This window comes from Paramisgurnus dabryanus, chromosome 14, assembly GCF_030506205.2.
Source record: "Paramisgurnus dabryanus chromosome 14, PD_genome_1.1, whole genome shotgun sequence".
NCBI classification, from domain to species: domain Eukaryota; kingdom Metazoa; phylum Chordata; class Actinopteri; order Cypriniformes; family Cobitidae; genus Paramisgurnus; species Paramisgurnus dabryanus.
In genome coordinates this window covers 14,423,207-14,433,695 of record NC_133350.1, presented here as the reverse complement: position 1 = coordinate 14,433,695, position 10,489 = coordinate 14,423,207, and the positions used below count along the sequence as shown (strand labels likewise).

General features: G+C 36.7%; 1 protein-coding gene across 1 annotated transcript; it reads left to right on the top strand.

Moving 5' to 3' along the window:
• Positions 1-7,454: 7,454 nt before the first annotated feature.
• LOC135740657 (serine/threonine-protein kinase pim-3-like) lies at positions 7,455-10,087 on the top strand. The gene is made up of 6 exons (XM_065259110.2): positions 7,455-7,727; positions 7,802-7,978; positions 8,273-8,402; positions 8,508-8,622; positions 8,755-8,844; positions 9,373-10,087. Exons 1-4 carry the CDS (start codon positions 7,460-7,462, stop codon positions 8,548-8,550), a joined length of 618 nt encoding a protein of 205 aa, XP_065115182.2. The 5' UTR covers positions 7,455-7,459; the 3' UTR covers positions 8,551-8,622; positions 8,755-8,844; positions 9,373-10,087.
• Positions 10,088-10,489: the final 402 nt, after the last annotated feature.

The following is a 10,489-nucleotide window of genomic DNA, read 5'->3' as shown; positions in this document are numbered from 1 at the left end:
GTTTACCAAAACAAGTTACTGGGTTGATCTTTTTCACATTTTCTAGGTTGATAGAAGCACTGGGGACCCATTTATAGCACGTAAACATGGATAAAATCTAATTTTCATGACATGTCCCCTTTTAAAGGGATAGTTCACCCAAAAATGTGAATTCTGTCATCATTACTCATCCTCATGTTGTTATAAACCTCTTAAAAAAATGTTTTCCTGATGAACACAAAAGAAGATATTTGATAAATGACGGTAAGCACACAGCTGATGGTAACCATTGACTTCCATAGTAGGAAAATAATATGGTGCAAGTATTGTGACGAATTATGAAGAAGATATTTCAATAAATAATGATAACCACACAGTTGACGGTCCCCATTGAATTCCGTTGTATTTGTTTTCCAACTATGGAAGTCAATGGTTATCATCAGATGTGTTCTTACCATCATTTATCAAAATATATTTTTTGTGTTAATCAGAAAACCGAAATTCATCTTTCATTCAGCTTTTCTAGAATACCCAACTTACTTGTTTAAAGCAGCTTTCCAGTAAGGAATGTTCATCCCTGTACTAAAGTTATCATCATTGTGATATGTCTTTGAATAATCTCTTATTATTATCACACAGGTCCACGTGCTCATCTCCACTGAAGCCTTTGCAGAGAAATGAAACAGTGACTGCATGTTTGATCTGCAGTCGCCACCTGGTGGTGATAAAAATGGATAGCATTAACAGAAAGTTTGTCTTCAACATGTTTTTGGTGGTATGGTACAGTGCTTTATATAGATTAATGGTATATGGTACAGTCTTCTTTATCTTAAAGGTAAATATAACAGTGAATGAAGATAATTCTTAAACTGTGTTTAGATGTAGTTCAATAAAGTTCAGAGTATCAGTGAAGCAAGTTTGAAAGATTTCTACATAAAATCGATAATGTAAACAATATAATCTTGATATCTTTAGTAAGTTAACATTTTTTAATAAGGTCTGTTTACAGTTGTATTATGCCATATTTAACCTCTAAGCTTCGTTGTTTCTTACCAAAGATAAGAGATTGTTGCATAAAATTGGTTTGGGGCAGAATAAATATTTTTTAATATGAAATATTATTTTTATAATATTAAATATATATATTTTGAATCTTTTCCTCTTATCTCATACAGTATTTTGACCCTTTAGTCTTTGTGGTGGTTTTTCATCAGTCAACATGTCAAAGGTCCTTTAATGTGTTTGGGAATTAATATTAAGTAGTGTTTGGTTGAATTTAACCCTGCATTAAACCCAGCAATATGTAACTCTGCTGATGCTTTAACTGTTGTAAGGGATGAGGGATTATTATCTAACTTTATGTCTGTTTTTACCATAGGGTTTTTACTGACTGCCATATGACTCTTACTGACATACGACTGTTGTTGAGCAATGAAAAAAAACTTTTTGTTTGTATCATGCATTAAAATATATGACATTTGATGCTTTTTGATTATTTAAATAAAATCTCCATACAATCTGAGCATGTCTGTGTTTTACTCTCGACTAATACTTTTATTCTTTTAACATTACTGGTAATTAACATAGTGCCATCTAGTGGTTGTAAATGAATAACACAATAAATATTAATACAAAATAGCATCTATACATTTAAAAAAGTAGCAATAAGCATTAAGACATATTAAAGAGTTTTGATATGATATATATCTACAATAAAAAGTCAAAATAATAGTTTTAATTAAACAACACAAGGGACATAAAAAAAATAAAAAAAATCATCGGAGTTTAGCCGTAATTACAGAACAGTTACAGGAGTCATTAAACTCCATGGCAACCATAGAACGCGTCGTTGTCATGGAACCATTATGACATCACACTCGGTGTTTATAAAACACTCAGCCAGATGAAACCGGTATCATTTCACTGATCTGAACGCTTGCCTTTGGTTGACTCCGAACGCTACTGTACAGATTTCCAAGTGAATTTGCAGACTTTCCAAAAGTTCGCAACTTTCAACTGCTCGACGCACTGTGTACGGACAGACTGTTTGCTTAGAGTTCAACCCTCTGTGAACCGAGTCTAAACACAGTTAAGTCTTACAGTTATTCCTCGACATCATGTTTCGTCCTGTAACACCATTGTCCGACATGGACATGGAAGGAACCGATGTCGAAAGCATGGATTTTTTTTTGCCGAATGCTGTGCCGAACTTTGACGATGTCCTTGATATCGGACTTTGGTCACAAGTCGGGCGCGCTGCCGGTGGTTTAAATCCATGTGGAGGAGAGGAGGAGGATGATGTGGATGTTTATCCAACACGTGCTGAGGCGAAACGCCAAAGAGGTAAGATGCAAGTTAAAGCAAAAAGTCTGAATTTCATGCTGATAAGTATACATACAGTTATTTTGTTGTTAATGTACGTGTACATGTAACGTTAGACACACCAGGTGGTGCTCGTGAACTTGACATTTTACCCGCCGTTTTTCTTGACCTGCAGAATACCCAGACAAACTTGGACTCTGTTTAACAAAAAGCGACCAAAATGATTAAAACATATACGCAATTTAAGATAACAATTACACCATATGAGGCCTTGTTTTTTAATATCCCTCACGAAAATTAACCATGGTTTTATGTGGTGGTAAAAGTGTAGTAACCATGTTTATTGGTATATTGATTAATATTAGCAAAACCATGGTAGTTTTGTGGTAACAGTGGTTTTACTACAGTACCGTTAACCATGTTTTTTGGATGTACATGTAGTAAAACCATGCTTAATTTTCATAAGGGATGTATAAATAGTTAGCAATAGTGCATACGACTGTTGTTATCCAGAATGCAAATGTGATGTTCATTTACGCAAGCCGAGGTTGTGTACTATTTTTATTTTTGCTTGCTTGTTTTCTCATGATCACGACTTAATTTCTCGTTATCTCAAGTTGACAAAAGTTGTATTGTTTTGTGATGTGATTAAAGCTTATGTGTACTTGATATATGTACGTGAACGTGTTGTATTGTTTGTAGACAGCAAAGGTTATATTTTGAAGAAATTTGGTTTTATTGGATCAGGGATTAGTTTAAAATGAAATGTGTTGAATTTAGGGACCGTCTCTAAAGTTACGCCTTAATATACATGTTTCTACCTTTTACAGCATTTAAATGGAATGACTTTTAGTCAACAAACAGTCACAAACCCAACTGTGTTCATATGGTTGTCAGCTATAATGTACACTTTTACTTTTATATATATGTATTAATATAAACTGTTAAATACTATTGAAGATAGAAACGTGTACATTATTACTTTAGAGATGGTCCCTAAATTCACACACATTATGGGGTGGTTTCCCGGGCATAGATTAGCTTAAACCAGTACTAGGCCTTAATTCATTTAGGAAATATAACTAGTTTTAACAAACATGCCTTACTGTGCATTCAGACCGCCACCGGCGAGAGCGTCAATAAAAGCTCTGGCTGCCCTGACAACGATGCTAAAGAAAAGTTGTAGTGGACGCTCTGACGCTCGAATGCATTCTCTGAACTCCTCTCAGGCGGAGGTTTCCGCCTTCCGATTGGTTGCCGGTGAACATTTCCGCCTTCCGATTGGTTGCCGCCGAACTGCGTCATATCTCATTACCATGAAGTTGAGCTGATTTCAACTCTCCTCGACGCTCACGCTGTACATGACGCGCTGCGCCACTGCTCGCCGGAGCTCGCTGCCGGCTCTCATTGAAAATGAATGACTTCCGGCCACTTTGACGCTCTCACCGGTGGCGGTCTGAATGCACAGTTACTAAAAGTGCATTTTGAGGCAAAACAAAGGTTCCTGATGTATTTTAAGATGTGTCAGTGCAAGTTGTTTTCCGTTTGGACAGCTCACATTTATTAAAGTCTCAGATTAGTCTAATCCCTGTCCGGGAAACCGGCCCCAATCGTTCAACTTTATTTATTTATTAGGCAATTTTTAGCTACACGTATACATCAGCAGTTCACTTTAAAATCCACTAAATATTATGGACAGGAAATGACATTATGACATTTGGATTGTCAGGATAACAACTTTTTGTTATCTCGAGATCACCAGAAAATGAAGTCATGAGAAAACAAGCAAGCAAAAATAATAATAGTGCATGGTCTCTCTCGGCTTCCATACAATTTAGACAAAAAGAAAAATGATCATTTCAAATGAAGGCATTAATTTATTGAATTGTAATTGCAGTGTTTGGAGGAGAGATGGATTCATTCTTACCGAATGCTGTGGTGACCTGTGACTATGTCCCTGACATCGGATTTTCGTCAGAGGTCGGCTGCGCTGCCGGTGGATTGAATCCAAGTGGAGGAGTAGAGGAGAAAATCCCAACAAGTAAGATGAAAATGAAAGCAAAATGTGGCTTTAATGCTGATAAGTTTACAAACATTATTCTTAATGCACGTCCACAGATAGACACTAGGTGGTGCTTGTTTACTTTTTACCTCATTTTACTTTTCCTTTGGCACATGACATCACTTCTCACTTAAGCATTTGCCAAAAGAGAAACCCAAAATTTGACATACACTTGAATAAGCAATACATTGACATTAAGTGACCAGTTTTAGACACATATTGATCACTTGAGTTAAAGCATTAATTTCATAACATTATTTATTGAATTGCAGTGTTGGGATGTGATGACCGTGGAATGGATTTTGTTCTTCCGTGTGCTGTCCCTGACTTTGTCCCGAACAACGGACATTTGTTGGACAGGCACGCCGGTTGTTCACGTCCACGAGGAGGAGTAAAGGAGTTTACTCCTGCATTTGAGGAGGCGAACAGCCCCAAAGGTCAGATGGAAATTTTGTGTTCTTGACAATCTTTAAATCTGTGCCCTGTTTGTTCTCAAAAGTTTTGTTGGCCCTTGTAGATACTAATATCTTATTACATTAAAGTCAGTAAAATAAAGCATCAAACAATAAGAAATTCAGTTTTTCTAGTGTGCTTTAAACTCTTATTTTAACAGCATTATTAATCCAATAATCATTGCTGTATTTTCAGGAATTTATTATAAAGAATTAGATACTCAATTACATATTTGATTAAATTGTATCTGGGTGGACAGTTTGTTAAATGTGTTTGTTAAGTATTATCACTGACCACGGTTCTTTGTCATTTCTCTTTTGTCATGATGAATTTTCTGATAATTTATCATTTGTTTTTCTTTTGTTTTTTGGTGTAGAAAAATGCAAGAATAAAGTCTTTAAATCAGTAAAGAAGGCATGGAAGAATGTAATTCACCCATACCTTCAGAATGATAAGGTGGAAACACTGATTCCTTCAGAGGTTTGTTACATCATTACATTTACTACAACTATCTGTCCATTTATAGACATGTTTCCATCCAGGTTTTGTTATCGACCAAGTGAATATGAGTAAAAAAGGTTTTCTATTCAAATTGTGTCCGTGGTGATGTCACGAATGATGAAAGCGAATTGTCACATAACTTTTTGTGTATCGCAAAAAAATCTGACCTCGAGCAAATTATTTACCTAATTTCTCTAATGCTATTACAATAAAAGCTTAGCCAGGTCGAGTCTGATGTTTGTGGTCTCTGTAATTTAAAATAAATCTGCTTTCACCAAAGGGGCCCGATTATGAGAAGAAAAAATGCAATATTTAAACATTAATAAACATGAATCATTTTATGGATAAGATGTTGCGCGTGATGAAGATCTATCATATGTGACATTACATTTATTTGTGTTAAAGCTACAAAGTGTTTCCAAAATATTTTTGAGGTATTGCGTTTATGCGCTAAAGCTTTTTTGCCAAAAAAGCCTTGGATGGAAACATGGCTTCTAAACATGGCTGGAAACATTTATCCGTCTGTCTGACCCACCTCTGGTCTTCTCCACAGCTTAATGCGGATTCAGCTAATCTAAAGGATGACGCTGGTCTGGCGAGCTCTGAATTGCACACTGAAATCAAACCGGACAAACAACGAAAGGCTTTCTTTGGCTGTCTCTGGAGGGGCAAGGGGGAGTCAATGCCGACTCCCCAGCTTAAAGCCGATCCAGCTATCCCTGATGTTAGGGAAGTTGTTGATCCGGCATCTCAGTCAAAGACCTACGTTGGTCCAAAGAATCGAAAACAAAAGGCTTCAAAGAGCCGTAAATGTAACCTCCAGGGAGAAAAAGTGACTGTTGTGCCAACTCAACAGCCCAAGGCTATTTCAGATATTCCTGTTGGCATGGATGTTCCTGATCTGGCCGGCCCCCAATCGAAAACAAAGATTCATCCGGATAGTCGCAAGACATTGAAGCAACGCTTTCTTGGATGCTTCCGGAGGGGCAAAGTGGAGTCGATGCCGATTTCACAGATTGAGGCCGATCCAGCTATCCCTGATGCCAGGGAAGTTAGAGATCTGGCAGATTCTCAATCAAAGATTGTTGGCATAAAGAAACCGAAACAAAAGGCTTCAAAGAGCCGCTTATTTCACAACCCTTTGAGAAACACAGGGAAAAAAGTGAAAAAAGATGCCGATCCAGCTATTCCTGATGCCATGGATGGTGCTGATCTGGCCAGTTTTGATGGCATCGCTGCAGCCAATGCCAGGCTACTGAAGATAGGTGCCGTTCCAGCCAATATCGGGCTAAAGGGTGGTGGAAATCCCGACCCAAATAAAGCTTCTGGGTCAAAAGATGATGAAAAAAGGCCAAAAGCTGTTGGAAAACCCTTGCCAGAAGATCTTAAAGTTGTCAGGCCAAAAATTATAAATCTTAATCTACATGCTTTTAAACCACCAAGCAAGAAGAAACCAGATGATCCCTCAGTGCTTAAAGGTGAGTGTACTGACTTCATTACTCCTAGGGTGGGTTTCAACAATATGTGAAATGGTTTCTTCATCGTATTCTTCTGTATCTGGAAATGTATGCTGTACCTTTCGTCTGTGAGTATATGAGTGTAACCTTATCATTTTTCTGTGTGTTTTTCAGACACTCTTGATTCTAAATATGAACTGTTGGAGAATGAAGTGCTTGGGTACCATAGCTGCGGCCAAATCTACAAAGGGATCCGTAAATCGGATGGCGCTCCGGTAATGCACTCGTATTTATATCAAACACAATGTTTATAGATTCTCAAACTTTAAAGTTATGTGTGCAGTGTCAGGTGAGCCGCTTCAGTCAGCTCAGGAGAAATTAACTAAGTGTTGTTTTTTCTCTTTACAGGTTGCCATCAAGCGCATTATCAAACTAAAGAATCAAACAACTCTTAAGATTGTAAGTTGTCATAAAATGTTATGAAGTAAACTAGACATAAAATAGACAGTTTGGCGAATATGCACCAGTACAAGATATTGTTTTTATCTAATTTATCATTTTTCTCCAGCCTGGACACCGCAAACCGCTCTTGACAGAACTGGCGCTAATGCTTAAGTTAAAACATGCGCCCTCATGCCCCAATGTCATGAAGATGTGTGACTGGTATGAGACTAGACACGATTACATGCTCGTGTTGTCGGTTTACCCACTGCACAGCGAATCCTTGTGGGTTTTTATTAATCGTCTTGGAAGACTTACTGAAAGCGCAGCAAGACATCTAATGCGTCAGGCGGTACTGGCAGTGCAACACTGTCTGGATTATGGAGTTTTCCTTACAAACCTCCATGTCGGAAACTTCTTGGTGCAGCAATCAACAATGAACCTGAAGTTATTTGATTTTGAGATTGGATGTAATTTCAGAAACGAGGCCTATAATTACTACGACTTTATAGGTGAGTCAAATTTTTTTGTATTGAAACCTGCTGTTTCTTTTACAAAATGACTCGACGTGATGTTTTGTGTACAGGAGCTGCATGTTGCACCCCGCCTGAGATCAAAACGGATAGGAAATTCCACGCCATGCCAGCAAACGTCTGGGCCTTAGGTGCTTTGCTGTACTTCATGGTGCATGGAGCCTTCCCCTATCCTGTAAATGACTTTTATTGCGGGAATCTGAAGATAAATGAGAAGCGTTTATCAAAGGGTGAGTGAAAATGACTGGTCAACATGCACACACACAAAGCCTCTGATCAAATCCACAATAAATATTATCAGAGGATACGGTCTGTCTGGCAAGATGTTAGATTTGATTGTGTTTAGCTAAACAGTCATTTAATGGCTCGCCAATGTATTACATCACTGTGCCATCATCTTAACCTGAGGTACCTGAGATGATAGACAGACAGACTTTTTTGCAGTATTATTAAATGACAACAAAAGCGTCTCTTTATGCCATGATTAATGATGACTAACCAGCTCTCTCCTAAAACTTGTACAGAAATCTGTGATCTGATCAAATGGTGCATGGCCCTGAAACCAAGTGATCGTCCGACGTTCGAGCAGATCTTAGATCATGACTGGCTTAAAACGGAGCCTAGCGAAGAAGCGATACTCTTATACAAAATGATGTAATAGACCAAATAGGAAACTACATTTTGCAGATTACATGCTTTGTCTTTGTGTAGTTAGTTGTATAGTAAGATTGTTTTAAATGTACATTTTCATCACTACAGGGCGCATAACTATAAACATGAATATAAAAAGGATAAAGCTTAATGACTGAAGGAGAGGAGAATGATGGGAGATGCTGTTTTCATCATCCGGAGACGTATGGAGTTTGCTAATCATGTATGAATGAATGCTTATTTAACTATCCGTTTGATCACATTATTTAATGCCATCGTAATGAATTAGCTAACAGCTGTGTGTTAGACGTTGTTTAACCAACACTTCTGCATTTGTCCTCTTGTGTCTCCCTAGTTTCTACAACCAGAAACCGAGAATAGCATGGACATTAAAACAATTACAAGAGAGACGAGCCATTATTTAAAACAGGAATTTCTGCATAATGTAAGTACACAACTGGATTTTTCTTTTTGGATAGTTTGTTACGTAAATCATACATATTGTGCAGTGGCGGCCTTTTTTCGTCACAACATGTATGTACCCGGTCATGTGTGTGGTTCCTTATTTCAAAATATGAGAGATCCTATGTGCATCACGTGTCTTGTCAAAATAAGTGCCTGCTGCAGATGCATCTAAACGGTTTATGATAAAAGAGCATAATCAAAGTTTAGTGTTAAGGGAGTGTCTTGCGTGTATTTTGTGAACGTGAGCGTCTCTTTTATCATAAACGGTTTTGACGCGTGTGCAGCAGGCACTTATTTTTACAAAACACGTGATGCACATGGTTCACATGATGCAACAAAACACATATTTTAAAAACGCAAGCAACACACATGACACTCCGAACACTTATTTTGAATTAGTGCCCCTCGGATGAGCAGTCACGAGCCGCCAATGATATTGTGCCTTTAAGGTTCTAGATATACTATAAATACGATAAATGTTGACATTTCCTTTCTTTCTCATCTTCAGGTTATATTTCAGCCTCAGACGTCACGACCACAGACCGCTGGCTGAACGTCTGATGCAGATCCTGTCTCGTCCTTCAACACATTAAATCAAAATATTTTAATTCTTTTAATTCTTAATGTTTTTATTTTTTAAAGTTGTATAATATATTATCTAATATATATAATATGTCCTCTATAGAATCAACTATGTCTGGCTCTCTCTCTTTAGGGTTTTTTTCTCTTAGGAGTTTAGGGAGTCAGCTTACATTGGCTTAACTTAGATCTCTCTTCTATACATTATCACAATGCTTGATAGTTCAGTTTAATCTGTACTTTGCAACTTTTGTTGTCCCTTGATTTTTCTGTGTTTTTTCTTTTTTTATTAATGTAAAGCTACTTTGAAATAATTAAGCAATTGTGAAAAGTGCTACAGTATATAAATAAAATTGATTTGAATGTGGAAGAGTTTTCTTTAACAGATGTTTTAATTTGCTTTATTTACTGTTTTATTTGATCAAACTGATTAACTTGGGTAACTTATGTACATGTTTTTCATATGCAATATCAAACCCTTGACCATGGTATAAAATACTGTGAGTTAACTTAGTAAATCCAATCAGACACAATGTTAAACCTGATGTTGTTTTAAAACAAATAAATAAGTACACTTGACCTAAACCTTGAAATATAACCTTCTTTTCTCTGTGTTTTAGTTTAATTTGCATGATTTCTCTCAATCAACAAGATATTTTGATGAACTTATTTTAGCTTACTTAAATCTGTGGATTTGAACATTTCACCAATCATGCATAATATTATACTGATACTCTTCAGCTATTTCTGTTATCACTGTTGGCTATTATTTTTGTTGTAATGTTAAAAGCTCATTAAAAGTACATTACTTTACGAAATACATTTAATATATATTTATGATAATATAATTGCAATTGGCCTTAAATTAATCTAGAAAGAGCTAAAGCTACAGAAATGATTGAAGCGCTCGAAACACCTGCTGGGAACAAGATCTCACTCCTAAAATTTTACACTTTTTACATAATAATTGCAAGATTTTTCTAAAATACACGTTTGTAGGAAAATAAATGATTTAACTTAACTTAAAGCCATTAAGTCAAAGTGTA